This window comes from Nothobranchius furzeri, chromosome 9, assembly GCF_043380555.1.
Source record: "Nothobranchius furzeri strain GRZ-AD chromosome 9, NfurGRZ-RIMD1, whole genome shotgun sequence".
NCBI lineage: Eukaryota > Metazoa > Chordata > Actinopteri > Cyprinodontiformes > Nothobranchiidae > Nothobranchius > Nothobranchius furzeri.
The window spans coordinates 25,187,412-25,205,360 of record NC_091749.1 but is presented as its reverse complement, the minus strand read 5'-3'; the positions used below and the strand labels follow the sequence as shown (position 1 = coordinate 25,205,360).

At 42.5% G+C, this 17,949-nt stretch overlaps 1 protein-coding gene across 4 annotated transcripts in view; it reads left to right on the top strand.

The window, feature by feature from the left end:
• The window catches only part of LOC107381977 (A-kinase anchor protein 13), a 201,188-nt gene that overhangs the window by 96,507 nt on the left and 86,732 nt on the right, over positions 1 to 17,949 (top strand). For all 4 annotated transcript variants that reach the window (XM_070554723.1, XM_070554721.1, XM_070554722.1 and 1 more), the window contains exon 9: positions 3,470 to 3,555. In XM_070554723.1, coding sequence (XP_070410824.1) covers positions 3,470 to 3,555 — 86 coding nt within the window. The remainder of the gene's footprint in view (positions 1 to 3,469; positions 3,556 to 17,949) is intronic.

Sequence of the window (17,949 nt, the reverse complement as noted above, 5' to 3'; positions counted from 1 at the left end):
CCAAGCAGTTTCTACCTATGTTATATTATATATATGGACTCTGAGCGTAGTGGGGAATCTTTTGAGTGGAGACGCAGACAGCCCTGTACACAACCACAGGACCATTCTCAAAGTGGCGACACCCAAAAATATCTGATTAAATACGCTCTCGTTCGTGTCCGTTCATAGTCTTTTATTCGAGCCTGAGGCGTGTAGACCAGGCGCGCTCTGCCGCTGCAGCGCTCATCAACCGTGGTCCGCTGACTCTGCGTCAGGCAGCACAGCACACACGCCGCTGTTTTTGCAGTCAGTAGATCCATTTGATCTGATGTGGTTAGGGTTAGTTAAAAAGTGACTCGTGAGGTGAAAACGGAGGAAGCAGGCAGCAGTTTTCCTGGAGAACTGAGAGGAGATGCAGGAAGAGCAGAGACCGACATGACAGGAAAACACGAAATTAAAACTAAGAAAAAAAAAGTCATTGAAAAATAAAATAAAGGTAGATTTATACGGCTACACGTTTTTACATTTATAAAGCAATACTTTCTAAGCATGTGATTTTTATTCATTTGATACAGTTCAGATCACCTTCAAACCTCAGTCCCACATTCAGGGCCGTATCAAGGCATTGTGAGGGTCGAGGCAAAATAGACCCCTGCCAGGTATTTTAAGTTGAGCTGCTATTCGTATTTATTAGGCTTTTTTATATTAGCAATCAAGTCCAAAAGTGAATAATTTATTTATTACTTGATTGTTCAAGAAGTGCTCTGTTTAACAGAGTTGTGTTGAAATGAAGTTAATTAAATATTAAAAATAAGGAATATTCTGGATCTGTTTCTTTGCTTTCTTTATTCTATTTTTATGTATCAAACGTAATGGATCGGGACTCTGGATCGGCAGATTCTCAAAATCAAGCGACTCGGACATCCCTGAAGGAAAGTATCTAGACCCCTGTCAATTTTTCATTGTTATGTTGAGGTTTTTTGCTAAAATCAATTAAATAAATGTTTTCATTATTAATGTACACACAGCACCCCATACTGACAGAAAAACATTTTTTAGAAATTTCTGCAGAAGACAAACTGAAATATCACATGGTCCGAAGTATTCAGACCCTTTGCTGTGACACTCACAAATTTATCTCAGGTGCTTTCCATTTCTTCTGATCATTCTTGAGATGGTCCTACACTTTCATTGGAGTCCAGCTGTGTCTGATTATACTGATTAGATTAGGGAAGCCACACACCTGTCTATATAAGACCTCACAGCTCACAATGCATGTCAGAGCAAATGAGAATCAAATGAGGTCAAAGGAACTGCCTGTAGAGCTTGTGGCAAGGCACAGGTCTGACCAAGGTTACAAAAACATCTCTGCTGCACCTTAAGTTCCTAAGAGCACAGTGGCCTCCATAATCCTTCAATGGAAGAGGTTTGGGATGACCAGAACCCTTCCTAGAGCAGGCCGTCTGGCCAAACTGAGCTACCGGGGCAGAAGAGGCTTGGTGAGAGGCAAAGAAGAACCCAAAGATCACTGTGTTTGAGCTTCAGAGATGCAGTCAGGAGACTGGAGATGGTTGTAGAAAGTCAGCCATCACTGCAGCCCTCTACCAGTCAGGGCTTTATGGCACAGTGGCTCGTCGGAAGCCTCTCCTCAGAGCAAGACACATGAAAACCTACATAGAGTTTCCTAAAAGACTCTTGAAGGACCCCAAGATGGTGAGAAATAAGATTATCTGGTCTGATGAGACCAAGATAGAACTTTTTGGCTTTAATTCTAAACTAACAATATGTGTGGAGAGTACCAGGCACTGGTCATCACTTGTTCAATACAGTCCCCTAAGTGAAGCATGGTGGCGGCAGCATCATGCTGTGAGGTGTTTTTTAGCTGCAGGAACAGGACGACTGGTTGCAATTGAGGGAACAATGAGAGCGACCAAGTACAGCATATCCTGGACAAGAACCTTCTCCAGAGTGCTCAGGACCTCAGACTGGGCTGAAGGTTTACCTTCCAACATGACAGTGACCCTAAACTCACAGCTAGAGTAACAAAGGAGTGGCTTCACGGCAACTCTGTGACTGTTGTTGAGTGGCCCAGCCAGAGCCCTGACTTAAACTCAATAGAGCATCTCTGGAGAGACCTAAACATGGCTGTCCACCAACGTTCTCCATCCAACCTGACAGACCTGGAGAAGATCTGCAAGGAGGCATGGCAGAGGATCCCCAAATCCAGGTGTAAGAAACGTGTTGCATCTTTACCAAGAAGACTCACGGCTGTTTAGCTCAAAAGGTGCTTCTGCTAAATACTGAGCAAAGGCTCTGTAAACGTAGGAGAATGTGATCATTCAGTTTTTCTTTTTCAATAAATCTGTCAATATGAGGTGCTGTGTGTACATTAATGAGGAAAAAGGAATTTAATTGATTTTAGCAAACCACTGCAATATAACGGAGTGAAACATCGATGGGGGTCTGAATACTTTCTGCACCCACAGTAGCATACACAGCTCTGGCTTTTCTTCCTGTTCAGCTGCAACAAGCCTGAGAACGCATCAATTTTGCACATAGAGGGGTATGAACTCTAGGGGGAGGGACAGTCAGAGGGCAGCTGATGGATGGATCAGGACCCAGTCATTAAGAACGAGACGTTCACGATGATTTGATGAGGTTTTCCCAGGATAAAAACTCTCATACCCAACCGTTAATGTTCCTTTGAACCCAGCATATTAATTTGATCACGCTACTCATCACTGAGTCTCCGTTACTAGATTATCTGCAGTTCTGAGTCCAGACTATCACACGTGCCAACAGTCACAGTACTGCTGCATGTGACCGGGTTTGAGACAAGCAGCTAGGAGCTCTGGAAGACAGGCCTGCGTGTGTGTGTGTGTGTGTGTGTGTGTGTTTGGATCAGGAAGTGAGACTTGGAGAGGCTCTCATCCTTAAGTGAACCTCCAGAACTCCTCTGTCTGCAATTTTCACTCATCTAAAGAAATTGTACGGAACCTGAGAGGTCAAGGGCAAGGTCGGCGCTGTGCGTCACTCAGAGAGCGGGGTGTCATTATCAGCTGCAGGATGTATTTACAGCATGGTAGCATGTAATATCACGGGCCACCCCCGACAGCTTCTCTGTATCTTCTCAGGCTGCACATCAACATGAGGATGTTTTGTAAACAAAAAAAATCCATTTATATAGATTAACATTTGATTATTAGTCTCTCTAGAATTAATCAGAAGATGTTTAAAGGCCAACATGCTGTGGGTTGAATCCTCTCAGAGCTTCTTTTTAGAATGATTCTGTTTTTTGCCCAGTAAATATTTCACTTATATTAGTTGTGGAGAGGCATCGTAAAACCCCGCTGGAGCTAAACTTCACATACCACCGCAGACGCAATAAGACGGCGTCCTGCTTCTTTCCCCCTCATCAACGCATGTTTTAACCTGCTCGTTCTAGATGTTGCCTTGGACTGATTGCGTGATGTTATGTGACTTTCTCCAGCTGTGGATGTCCTCAGTGCTGGAGACGCTGTGAGCAGCGAGGAGGAGGAAGAAAACAGCCCAGCAGAGGAACGGGACTCCTCCACGGTACGGTGCAAGTCTGACCAGACCTCGTTATTTACATTTATGTTATTTATGATGACAACAGCAACTGATATTGATTGTAGGTTCCTTTGCAGCTCATCCAGTTTCTTAGGTTCAGGCAGCTTCTGAATATTTTGGTAAAATCTTTTCTGGAGTTAACCTAAATGAATAATAGAGTTAAATTCTGTAGCCTAAAGCTGGCGCTGGTGTTCTTTGATACGCCTGGATAACAGTGCAGGTTTAAAAACATCACCACTCACTTAGAGGAAGAACATGCTGTTTGATGTTCCAGAAAGATGTTCTGCAGGAATGAGGTTTGTGTGTTTGCTCTTTATAGAGTCTTTAATGAATCGTCTATTATAAAGGTTTTAAATGCCTGTAAAGTGAAAAAAGATCTCCGTTCCTCATCTGTGCGCTCCGCCGCTGAGCACATGGATCCAATCTTCAGGCTTCACTCTGAAATGTTGCTGACTGAAAGATTCCTGTGCAGCCAGAGACTGGAGAGGCTCTGCTTATTCCTGGCTTGTGGTATGGGTCAGCAGCTTGCTCTGAACGCCAGCTGTTTGGCTGCAGGAGGAGAAACACGGAGCATGCAGAGCAGCAGGGTCACCAGCAGAGGGGGGTGTAGCCCCAGTGGCTTTGTGGAGCGTTTCCTCGTGATGGAGTAAACACCAGCTGTTTGATCCTGTCGGAACTCTCCCAGAATGTCATTAGCTGTAGATCAGAAGAGCATGCTAGTGTGTGAAAACATTTACACAAACAGCAGCCTGTCGTTTAAGGTGGTTTACATTTATTTCTCTAACTAAAAAAGGCAGATTTAATATGGTAATTTCCTCTTTGGGCTGAATGGAAATCACTTCTAAAAACAAAGAGGTTTCCTTCAGATTGTAGCGGAGTTGGTGGTGTTGCCTGTTTTCTGGTTAGGCACGAGCATTTGAAGGGTCTACTTCATGTTTCCAGATTAATGAAGCATTATTATTTTGTCACAGAGAGACACCTCCATGGAGAAGCACTTACAATGTCCCGTCACTGTTAGCTCAGCCCCTTCTGTCCTTCTTTGTCCTGTTGTCTCCAAGTCCTTTCAGCTTCCCACTCTCTTCTTCCTCTGGGCTTCAGGAGATCCTTTAGGTCAGGGCTATTCAAATCCAGGCCTCGAGGGCCGGTATCCAGCACGTTTTGGTTGTTTCTCTGGTCCAACACACCTGATTCAGTGGTTGAATCACCTGTGCAGCAGTTCATCAGGCTCTGTTAATTACCTGCTGATAGAAATCAGGTGTGTTGAAGCAGAGTAAAACCAAAACGTGCTGGATACCGGCCCTCGAGGCCTGGATTTGAATAGCCCTGCTCTAGGTTGTTCAATCAGGACTACAAACACTGGTCACTCTTTAATACTGAACTAACCCTAACCTAGAGAATCAACATGGTGGCCTTTAGGGGTGGGAATTGATACGTTTTTATCGCTATAGTGCCATTGTCGATTCTGTCTTCGATCCAATTCCTCATCAATTCCAGAGAAGTTAAACAGGTGGCAAAAAAACTAACTGCGCACGGCTCCTGCAATTGTACCTGCATTAGCTGTAAAGATCTTTCCAAATGTTCCCCTTCATGCTCCCAGTGAAGAAGAGTCATTTTTGTGTTCGGTGTAGTGTTGCTGTAGCTTTAGCAGAGTGGGAAAAATCTCACCACAGGTCCGACCTGTGTCGCTGGAGTCTGCTAGCGTGGAGGTGTTTATATGAGGTAAATGACGCTAACACAGTGTTAGCTGATTAGTTACCTGCAGCATGAATAGGAGAGGATGTGCGAACGCCACCGCTGCTGCTGCGTTGACATTCACTAGTCCGAAGCGGGTCGAAACACATCAGTAACTTAAAGTTTTAATGTATTTTGTGCCCAAAGGCTTTTGTATATTCATAATGCTTCGTCCCTTGATGAAACATCTACTTTGCAATTATTGCAAGTTACCCTGTTGTCCTGCTTTCTTGTAAAATACAACCAAACTTTTGAGTGTGTGTGCCGTTTAGACGCAGAGTTGCCTGCTTCCGTAAACTACGCAACGTGCGCGGTGACGTAATTCACGCCGACTGGAATTGATAAGGGGAATCATATGCAAAAGTGGCGAACGATTCCTAGGGATTGAAACAATGGGAACCGATTCTCAACAAGAACCGATTTTTGATTCCCAACCCTAGTGGCCTTTCATATGCAGAGACTGCAGAGAATAGTTAACAGCAGAATAGGAAGGATGCTGTTCAGATACAAATATAAGCCAAATATTGTTGTTTTGCACACAGAGATTAAACTTTGAAGAACTTTGTTCTAAGTAAAAACGTAATACCACCCAACTCTGTTTAAGGTACCGTGAAGCTTGAACCAGGTCCTCCTGCGACCTTAATCAGTCTGAGTATTTACAACCCGATGTCTCACTCTTAACATATAGTAATTATAAACATCACTGATTTATCAGCGGATGAGGGAGGACAAACTGTTCATTAATATATTGTTGATTTTGAGGCTTAAATTAAAGGATTAAAGGGATACTTTGCAAATTATTCACATTTATAAAGCCGGGCGTACACTGTGCGACTTTTTCACTTTTTTGAGCCGATTTTCCAGTCGTGCAAGAAGCCACGACATCGGGGCGAGTTTTGCGCCGAGCGGTCGTGTAGTGTACAGGGGGTTACGAGAGGCGATTAACACCACGTGACCAGCTGCCGATCAGCAGTCGTGAGGTCGCAGGGACTTCTGGTGTGTTTAATATTTCGCTCGTCCCTCGTGAGGGTATCGCAGTGTTGAAGCGGCGCTGCGAGCAGCTGCGAGCAGCTACGATCCAAAAAGCATCAGAACCGCTCACGGCGCATGCGCGCGCGATCCTGCATCAACGCCGGCCGGTCGCTCGCTATTTCCCTAATAACACACGCTGTTCGTTTTTGTTTCTACACGTTTTTTTTACTCAAAGATTGTCAAGAAAGCGTGTTTGTCGTGTTCATGTCAAATTAAACTGATCACAAAACACAGATTCACTTTCTTTATTTCGTTTTCCTCATCCAACCCCCATAAATCCCTGTGTGTCCTCCTGCAGCACTCCCGAAGGACAACAGGCAAGACAAAAAAGTCTGACGTGTTGAGTAAAAACTGCTATTTTTAGCACAGTTTTAGGGCCGACGTGTTGCTACCAGACGTACAGTGTGAGCAGTCAGGTCGCATGCGAGAACTGGGTCGTGCAGTGTGAGCACACGACTCGTGAGATCTGCTCTGCGAGGAAGTCGTACAGTTTGAGCTGAAGCTGAACGCTGCGAGTGAAAAAGTCGCACAGTGTACGCCCGGCTTAAGTCATTGTCTTGAGCCAGAATGTGCTAAAATGACCCTTTACAGGGTTAATGAGATGCCAGCCAGCCCCATCGCCCCGTGACCAGCAGTGTATGGGAATAACGCCGTTTAAAATAACGGCGTTCTTTTTTTGGGCAACGGAATAATCTAATTAATTACTTTTGCACTGTTGCAACGCCGTTACCGTTACTGGGGACGGAAGGTTGTGCGTTACTATGTGCTTGTCGAACGTTGAGCAACAGCGTGAGGCTTTCTGACCGCCACACTTCAGCTGCAGCCAGGGAGAGAGAGGTGTCGGTAACGCACTGACAAACACGATGACGATTGGCTGGGTGGGCGGAGACCCTCAGTGTTCTCGCTGTCTCAGCATGCTGTAGACACAACAGAGCAGTGATGGGAATAACGCTGTTTAAAATAACCGCGTTACTAAAAAAAATGTTTCCTTCAGTAACGAACAAACTAATTAATTACGTCTTCTTTTATCAAAACGTTGTTTCTGTTACTGATAAGGAAATGCGTGTATTAAGCAGCGTGTTGTGTTGAAGCTGTCATCAGCTGATCAGGAGCTAAAGAGGCAGATGTTTTCATCCAAGAGCATCACGGCCGTGAAGAACGAGTAAGATGTGATGAGTGGTCTACGGCTGCAGGTGTGGATCTGCAGCCGTGCCCATCTTAGCGTGACAGCGGGACGCCCTGTAGGTCCGCTCACCTGTTCACCGCTCAAACGTCCTGATCTTCTGCCTTCCTAGATCATCCAGCTGTAACCTGTTTCTGATCATGTCTTTAGTCCCGCTGTAACACTGATGCATCAGTCTCAGACGCCATGGAGCTCAGGTGTTATTAGAACTACCTGTGTGTGTTTACCACCCAGCTGCAGCTCTTCTGTGGTTGGGTCTGACCCAAGTTAGTAAATGTAAGTCCTCCATCAGATTTGTGCCTCTTCTAGTGTCATTTTAAAGGATTTTATTTATTTATTTAACCGTTACTAGATTACCAGCAACATAAATGATGCTAAAGACACACATGTGATGCTGGAAAAATTAAAATACTGTACAAATTTACATTTATTTCTGTAATTTAACTAGACTGAGATACCATTTAAAGGCTCGGGAACCTTTACAGGTGTTTCTATTTGCAATTTTAAATTTTAGCTGATTGGGGTCTTGTTAAATATCACACAGTGACCTTTTAATAGTCCAGATAAGTGTAATGTTCCTGTTAGTAGTTCCTCCTGTTAAGTGCTTATTTATTTAAATTATTCAGGTTTATAAAAAACATTTTGACATACATTTTATTATGTTCCAGTCATTAGTCATTTATATTTCACTATTGTAGTAATTTATAGTAAATTAAGTAAGTTCAATTAACCCATTTCTCTTGCATTCTTTAATGAAAAAAGTAACTAAGTAGTTATTTTTCTTGGTAATTAGTTACTTTTATAATCTCGTAACTCAGTAACTGAGTTACCTGACAAAGTAATTAGTAACTATAACTAATTACATTTAAAAAGTAACTTTCCCAACACTGGTGACCAGAATATTCCACTTGTAGCTTCACAGTTGCCGGTCCGGTCTGTTGGACTTAAAAAAATGGAGCTGACATACCTGCATACATACCGTACGGCACTGCAGTCTGGCTCCAGCGAGTTTCCTGCTGGTTTTAGATCATGAACACAGCTGATTTGTTTATTTCAGTGATGACTCATTCTAGTAGAAACTAAGGAAGGCTGGGGAGATATTTCAGATGTTATCTCATAGGGATGAGAGCTCTACTAACAAACACTAGGGGGGGCTAAAGTCAAGCCAAAACTGCCTAGTCTCCCTTTGAAAAAGTCGAGCATACATCATACCTGTATGTAAACAATTTTTTATTATTTAGTTGGTACTTCCTTCTTCCAAGACCATGGTCTTAAGATGGAAAAGGGCAGAATGCCTTGTCCAGGTCAAGGATGAGGTCCTGCCTCAAGTGGAGGGATTTAAGGATCTCAGGGTCTTCTTCACGAGTGACGGAAAGGTGGAGCATGAGATTGATATACAGATTAGTATTGGTAATTGGTGCTGCATCTGCAGTGATGCGGGTGTTATACCGATCTGTCTTGGTGAAGAGAGAGCTGAGCCAGAAGGTGAAGCTCTCGACTTGCCGGTTGATCTACGTTCCTACCCTCACCTATGGTCACAAGATTTGGGTAGTGACCGAAAGAATGAGATCAGGGATACAAGCGGCCGAAATGAGTTTTCCTGCAGGGTGTCTGGGCTCTCCCTTAAAGATAGGGTGAGAAGCTTGGTCATCCGGGAGGGGCTCAGAGTAGACCCGCTGCTCCTCCACATCGAGAGAAGCCAGTTGAGGTGGCTCGGGCATCTGGTCAGGATGCTTTCTGGACCTCCCTGGTGAAGTTTTCCGGGCACGTCCAACTGGGAGAAGACCGAAAGGAAGACCCAGGACACGGTGGAGGGACTATGTCTCTTGGCTGGTCAGGGAACGCCTTGGGATTCCCCAGGAGGAGCTGGCCCAAGTAGCTGGGGAGAGGGAAGTCTGGGCCCCCCTGCTTTGGCTGCTGCCCCCATGACCTGACTCCGGATAAGTGGAAGAGAATGGATGTTTCATTCTTCCTGTGATCTAATATTTGTCTCATTTCTCATTCAGGCATTGTGACTCAGGCAAAACAACAATAGACAACTTGGACTGGTGTGTAATATAACAACGGGAACAACAGCAATACTTTATTTTTACATCCAAGGCTGGCTCACAGAGCCAACTGAAACTTTCTGACCCTGAAGTAACATCCTGGACACATTGCTAGTTCATCACAGGCAGCTCTTACTTCCAGAATGATCATTTTCAAGGTAAACAGAGTCTATCAAGTTGGTATTGGACCTTCATACCGGAATCACATTTAATTTAATCACAATAGAATATTAAAACACACTAAAACTACAAATGATCTGAAATATACACATTTCTTGTGTTACCTGCGTTGATTAAAGGAAACATCATAAGTATTTTTGTCTAAATTAAAATGCAGATACAGATTAGCAAGGGTAATCTCCAGATACACCCTTGCTTGTGTGTTAGTTAATTAATCAATTTCCCTCTGGGATTGGTAGTATTTTTGAATTGAATTGAATTGAATAGCTCTGCTCGTTCCCTTTAAAAAAGAATAAATGGAAGAGCATTAAAGAATTGTGGGCAGCGTTTATTGTATGCAGGGCACCATATCTGGGAATGTGCAATTATAACATGGCTTCTTCTGGTGGAAATAATCTGTGATTAATCACTACAAATGACAACTAAGCTCCCAGCTATTAAAGCGCTTTGGACAGTCACTGTCACACTGAACTTCAAGAGTATAATAGTCTGATTCAGAATGAGGTCATGTGATGGAGTAGCTGGTTTACTCTTGGTTGGAAAAATGAGAACATAGATGTAACTTAAGGTATGAAAAACTAAAAATTCACTGAATTACACTAAATTTAGACAAATTATTTTTCTTACAACTCAAAAATTATATCTAAAAGTTCTGCTTTCTAAGGTATTTTTATATTTACACAACAAACACGGCATACAGAATGATAGAGTAACATTTCCACGTCTTCAGAAAGTCCGTGGAACACAAGCTGCAGTCATGGTCAGAAGTTTTGGCAGTGACAAAATAGTTTTGTTCAGTGGCTTCAACATGATTTATGTTTTTGTTTTTATGTGTTTCTATAGAAACTGAAGAAGAATTTTAATTCTTCAAATGCTCTTATTATCAAATGTATTCAGTGTCAGTGTTTGACCTCAATGTCCATTGACTCTGGGATGCTGGGCACCAACCTCTGGGCCAAATCCGGATTAATGGAGACTTCTAATTCTTTTATGGGCCTTTGGGAGATGATCATAGTTTGTTGGCGTCTGCTAATCCATCATTCTTCAGAGAATCGACCACATGTTCTCAATGGGACTGAGATCTGGGGAGTTTCCCAACCATAATTTCAGCTATAATTTTTCATCCACCTCATCCTTCCTTTAGCCTTGCGACACGGCTTTCCGTTAAGCTCATCGGTAACAATAAAATTGACAACATGTCTGATAATTTTGTTTTTCATCTGATAATATTAGAACAGGGATTCCCTAAGTGTGGGGTGCGCGAGCTGCCGCTAGGGGGTGCACCAGGTGAAAAGTGTAATGGCTGCGGAGCTCAGAGAAGTCTGTCATATGTCATCATTAGCGTAGCCAGAAACTCATTTGTGGGTGGGCCTAAGAAAGAGTAAGTGGGCCCAATAAATGTCATTGAAAACAAGGATATTTTGCGTGTGTGTGTGTGTGTGTGTGTGTGTCCTCCGCATGTGCCCTAGCTTCACAATAATGATGCGCTTCGAACTTCAGCACTCTGACCTGCGCACGCTGTTAATATCAAGATACGTTCCATATTCGATCATTTTTATCGATGTTGGAGAAATCTGAAGGTGGTGAGTCATTCTGGCAGATTGTAATTAACACCATGTCTCATGCAGGTGTTCTGACATTGTAAACCTCACACACAGAACATTGTGGATGTAACAAAATAAATCAAGAAATGATTCCCATCTGAGCATTTTAGCATTATTATATTATTATATTAGCACACTGACTGTTGGACAGCATTCTAAACGTGTCAGGCTGTTAACAGCGCGCTGAAGGTCTGAAGTTCAGAGTGTGTCTGTCAGAGGTCAGACGCATTCCAGCGAAACCACGGCTCACGGGTGCACATGTGAGCACATCTGGACTGGGCAGAAGTAATTTTACAGCATTGGTTTAAATAGCGCCAATAACGAGACGCGGTGACTGGAGCGGCTCATGGAGCTGTGCCGCACGCACGCACGCACACACACACACACACCTATACTGATTGAACAAGCGCATGCTGCGCTGTGCCGTCAGACTGAAGGCAGAAATGAGCGCTGCCTCCTCTGTGATAAAAACTTTTAAGAGGTTTTATAACAACATTTTTCATTCAAGGTCATATTAAGATATTAGCTTCTATTTTGGGAGAACGAATCCGCTCCAGCCAGTGACTCCTCATGACCCTGACCACAACTCATGTTACTGCAGCATTTGTTATTCCAGTCCGCGTGGCAGTGGATCACAGATTCAGCCACACCATAAAACAGCAATAAGTCGGTCTGAGGCAAGATTGAACCTCATGGCTATAGCTTTTTCATCTTTTCCCCTATAGACATTTGATTACGCACAAGTAGGTGACCAGTTCAGGTTTACGCAGAGCAGAAGGAAGGTGAGAACTCTGGCCGCACAGGTTAAACGTTTCTACTTCAAGAAAACCGTTAAATTGCATTGTTGGGCACTCTAAATATTGATTTAAAATTAAATCAAAGGAAATTGTAATGGTATTGAATGTTTATTAATTACTTTTTCAAAAATACATAATACACAAACATAAAAATGAAAGTGATGGGGAAAAAGGTTGATCATATTTTTTTTAACCCTGTCAGTCGAGTGACTGTTTAGTGTGATGTCTGACATATATATTCATATATATCTGGCTATACATATAGCCAGATATATATATATATATGTATATATATATATATTATATATATATTGCGTTCTCCCTCAACCCAAATCCTCCGATCATACATTTTAGCTAAAACGCTAACGTTAACTTGCCTTGCGTTGACTGTAGAGTTGTGGGTGATGGTCACGCAGATGTGTCATGAGATTTGAAGCGTTGCTGCCTTTCACAGACACTTTTTCTGCACGTGCTGCAAACACGATAGCCGTCTTCTATCAACTGTCCCTCGGCATTCTTCAAATATCCAAAAAATGCCCGTACTTCCCACTTTGTCTTCTTTGAGGGATAATAAATGTCCTGAGCGCTGCCGTCTCCTCCTTTGGCCATTATTCCAGCTTTAGCTTCAAGAAAGTTTTGGCTGTAAACAACAAAGTGCGCATGTGCCACCGGCAACTTCAGCAGATGATACGGTGGCTGGTAAGGGTTACCGCGCCTACACCGCAGCCACGGTAATCCACCGAAATAATATATATTTTAAATAACAAGACGGTTGTTATTATTGTCAACTTTTTTACCGGGGTTTACCGCCACACCTGTTACCGTGATAACCTTAATTTGCAATAATTTATTATACACGCATGCACACACACGCACACACACACACACACACACACACACACACACACACACACACACACACACACACACACGTACGCACGCATGCATGCACACACAGAGACACACACCAGTCACATTTATGCCTCTGAGATGATTATCATCACTGTCACAGTACTAAACAATTACACATCATTACCACCCTCACCCTCTGAAACAGATATACAAACAGAAACACAATGGAAGGAATATCAGTTGCTAAAATTGGCCCAACGTTACTTATCGGACCGATACCGATATGTTAAAAAAGTGACTAATTGACAGTGTTGTCAAGGAAACATTTGTTTTCTGTTCAGTTTTGCTGCTTATTATTGAAATTATGAAATAATTATACACCTTAATATCAAATATATCCAACAAGCACTCATGTATCTTTATCTTGTATTGGGAAACAATCTCATAGATAATACTACTGTAAAGTAATAGTACTCACTTCCATAATTGTTCTGTGTATTGTTGAGTGTTGGTTTCCAACCACTGAGTTTTTTTTTGTTTTGTTTCTGTGTCAGTTCCTTGTTTTATGAAACATCTGGTTTGCTGTTAACATCGTTTTTAGATAACAGAGAAGCTTGATTTATTCGTAGTTTCTTGGATTCTCTCCTGACTGTTTGGCCAGAAGCTGAGATCGAAGTGGGCTTTTCTCATGTAAGAAACTGTGTTTCACAACTCCAGCAACGCCACATGAATCTAAATGTCTCAGGCCTGATCGTAGAGATGTTTAGGAACTACTATCACAATGTATATTTGCAGTTTGTATTTGTTAATAGTTGTTCTGCAATTTTAGTCTTAATAAGTATTTTCTCCTGTGCCAAAGCTCGAAGTTGGAGTAGTGACTAGGCATGGACAATGTATCTGCATCATTATCGGTATCGGCCGATGCTAGTCATTTTTTAACATATCGGTATCGGTTCGATAAATAAAACCGGGCCGATATTAACAACCAATTTTTTTTTCATCTTGTCTCCATTTTTTTGCTTGTTTGAGAGGGAGAGGGGGTGACGTGTGATTGTTTAGTCATGTGAACAGTGCATGCAATCATCTCAGAACTGTAAATGTGTGTGTTGTGTGTACATAATAACGTAAATTCAGCTTTAATCATTTTCATTCTATACAAAATCAGCTGATTTTAGAAGTGTTAATGTTAGCATATTGGTATTGGCAAATATCGGTTATCAGCCATAACAGTGATCTTAATATCGGATATCGGTATCGGCCCAAAAAATTTCATATCGGCGCATCACTAGTAGTGGCCCTGCTGCGGGTCATGAAACATTACAGTAACGCTGAACAGTTTGCTGCTCCTCGGCCCTACTGGTTGAAAGTTGAATTGCAGCTATCATAAACAACCCTGCAGCAGCCTGCTGTAGCTAACTACGTGCTAACACTAACATGGGACAACTGATACTAAATAAGCCACAAATGAAATCAATCCACACTGTTGGACAAAATAATTAACAACAAAGCCAGGTCAGCATCAGCTTGTGATTTCATACCCTCCTTCAGCTTCCTCCAAAGAGCGTACGCCAGTGTTCACTCTGGTTTTAGCTCTTTGCTTCATCTCTAAGACATTACTCTCTGACTTTTACTTCCAGGCTCCACCATTTTACCAACAAAAAAGCAAACGTCTTTTTTCTTCTTTATGTTTTTTTTGACAGTCTGTAAACCGAAAAAACGAACTGCTAGCCTTTTATTAGCTACCAGCATGTAAAATAGCTAGCAGCTGTTAAGCAGGTAATTAGCGCCCCTCTAGGGCACCTACCTGCTCTACAAAACTGTAAAGTGCTGTTTCTGGTCTGCAGAGTGCTGTCCCATGTGAAGTTGGTAAACCTTCTACCAACACAATCACTGAACCCTGAGGAGTTGGTTAAAGTGTTAAAAATGCTCAGTGTCACTTAAGTTTGTGGTCCAGAAATCACATTTACACATTTTCCTAACTTGAAGTAAAAATTTTATGATCCCCATCCTTGATTTTAAACATTTTAACACATTAGTTAGTCTTTGTTTATAAGTAGACATACCTAAATTAGTTGGACCCCCAGCTACAGGTAATTATGTACTTTTGCTTGAATCAAATATGTTTTTTCTGTGATTAAAGTGTATAGTTTCTGGCCTCAGAGGTTTTGTTAGCCTTGAGGCATGTCTGGATGACAGAATTGTTGAAGGAACTTGGAAAATGATGATTGAATCATATTAGCTGATGCAATAAAGCCCTTTTGCATGAGCACCAATGCAGTACGTCTGATGAGTGGTTCACCCGATGATAGAGAGCTATTCATTGCAGAGAGAGAGAGAGAGAGAGAGAGAGAGAGGGAGAGGGAGAGGGAGAGAGAGAGAGAGAGAGAGAGAGAGAGAGGGGGGGGGGGACAGGATAAGAAAAAGAAGGGAGGGAAGTAAAGAAAGAGGGTGGGACTGGAGCTGGAGTCTGGTGGAAAGCTGCCTCTGTGGCAGCCAGAGGTGAAGCGTTGCAGGCAGCTTCACTTCTCAAGAGTGTTTTTGCTGGATTTTTACATTCTGCTCAGTAGCCCCGCTCTGGATATTTATGTGAAAATGTACGAACGGTACAAGCGGAGGTACAGTTTCTGTGCCAAAGGAGAGCGAACCGTAGACGTGGTTTTGATTAAGGTAGGCTATTCCTCTGCCGTTTCAAACAAAGTTGTTTGGTATGATAATACCTCCAGTGCCACAGTAATAACAGTCATTTGAGCGAAGGCTTTGAAAACAGCTGTTAAGTGCTTCAGACAGATAAAATATGAGGGCAAAAGCAGTGAAAGAAAGGTTAGCATTATGAAAGCAGGACTTAATTCATAAAAGTGATTCATGAAAGAGAGTTCAGAGATAAGTAATGGCTTCGTTAGTTTAAATGAAGTTTCATGAAGTGATTTAACAGCGTAGATTTCTTCAGACAGGTTGGTGTCACAGGCCTCACTCGTAACAGCTCATAAGAGATGAGCATCTTTTAAACAAAACTCACCAGGAGCATCACGAAGTGCTTCAGCACGTTTAGAAACCTGCAGCAGTGGCCGTGTGTGGGAGTCTATGGTTTTCGTTGTGTTGCACCCAGCTGTATGATTGTATGGTTGTGATAGTGGCCCTGTAGACACACAGTACTGATTAGTTTGGGGTGGAGTGTGGTTTCTGGGTGCACGCTGCTGCGTGGGTACGCTGTGTGTGACACCACGACAGATGCCAGCTCTCTGCCCATCGCTGTTGAGCAACTGTGCGTAAAACCTAATGGAGCTCGGACACTTAAGGGTCTTCCTGGGGTTATTTGGACGAACTGTACAGGCAAAACGTTTGGTCGTACTGTAATTATTCTGTCTCAGAAGGCCTGTTCTGAGCTGTAATAATTGTGTCAAACCATTTCAAATTTCTGCTCATTTGAATCTTTGTAAACAGGATTTCTGCAGCACCCAGAGCGGCTGCTATTTACAGCTCAGATTGTGCTTTCCACACTTTCCTTTATGGGTTTTATCCCACTGTAGTCTTTTGACTGTGATTGGGTTAAGATGTTATTAAAATCAGTTATATTTAGGAAGGTGTTGAATATGCTTCTTCTGGAGTAGTTTGGCAAAGATGAATTTTTTTGTTCTAAACATTGTTTTAAAGTCCACACTATGGGTGCGACCATGTCCTCTACACTTGAATAAGTTACAGCGCTTCACCTTTTTGATCCACATCTCAGCAAAAACAGTCCAATCTCATTCTCCCAGCCCTGTAATAACTCTGTATTGAGCCTGAGAGTGTCACGATTAGGAGGAGGTCGGACCCAAAATGCAGAAACCCAGAACGACTCGAGGCAGGAGAGGTTGTAAGAAAAAAAATCATTTTATTAAGGAGGGTAAGCAAAATCCAAAAGGCACGAAAAACCTGAGAAACTAGAGGGGGACAAAAACAACGCTGACAACATCAATGGACCGACAACACGAGGGGCAGGTGTGTGGGAATTGGGCACAGGTGAAAACAACGAAATAAGGAGAAGCAGGGGAAAAAACCAAATATAATCCTGAAAACCAAAGCTACTGAAATAACCAAACTAAACTAAAAACATAATAGAAACAAAGACACAGGGCGATCTGAAATGAAGAAAATAAATTATCTAAGTGGGGAAAGGAAACACACACACTAGAGGAGACAGGAGAACTGAAACACTAAACCAAAAGGTGGGGAGAGTGGAGAACATGAAGGAAACCAGGAGGGAGCTGGGGACAACAGGGGCGTAGAACATGACAGAAATAGTTTAAGTTGGACCTGACCAATCAAAAGCAAACATCTGGACTACAACTCTTGGTCAGGCGCTGGGGATGCAACAAAACATGAACATGCTAACTTAAATTTTAAATGAAACATGTTTGGTCAGGTCATGTGGGCCAGATGTTTGTTCATGATGGATCCTTATTTAGTTTGCAGTTTCTCGAAGGTTGACTCATTTCAGCTAAATGGTTTATGGTCTGTATTTATGCGGCACCTTCTAGAGTCCTAGACGACCCCCCCCCCCCCTAAGGTGCTTTACAACACAACTTTACTGCACACACTGGTGGTGATGAGCTACAGTGTAGCCACAGCTGCCGTGGGGCGCACTGACAGCGTGAACCTGCGACCCTCCAGTTACGGAGCTGGGATCTCATTTATAAAACATTTAGTAGAATCCTTACTAAAACCGTACTTAAGGTCAGCAAAAAAATGTACTTATGATTTCAGATTTTCAGATTTCAGATATATTGGCCAAGTAAAATTACATTTACAAGGAATTTGTCTTCAGTAGATGTTCGCTCTCTAAAACATACAACAACCATAATAAATGAGAATAAAAATACCTAAAAACACATAAGAACATGGCGAGTAGGTTTGTGATCTATCAAACATGGAGTACGCACAGCTGCACGCAATCTCCACATTACAAATCAGAA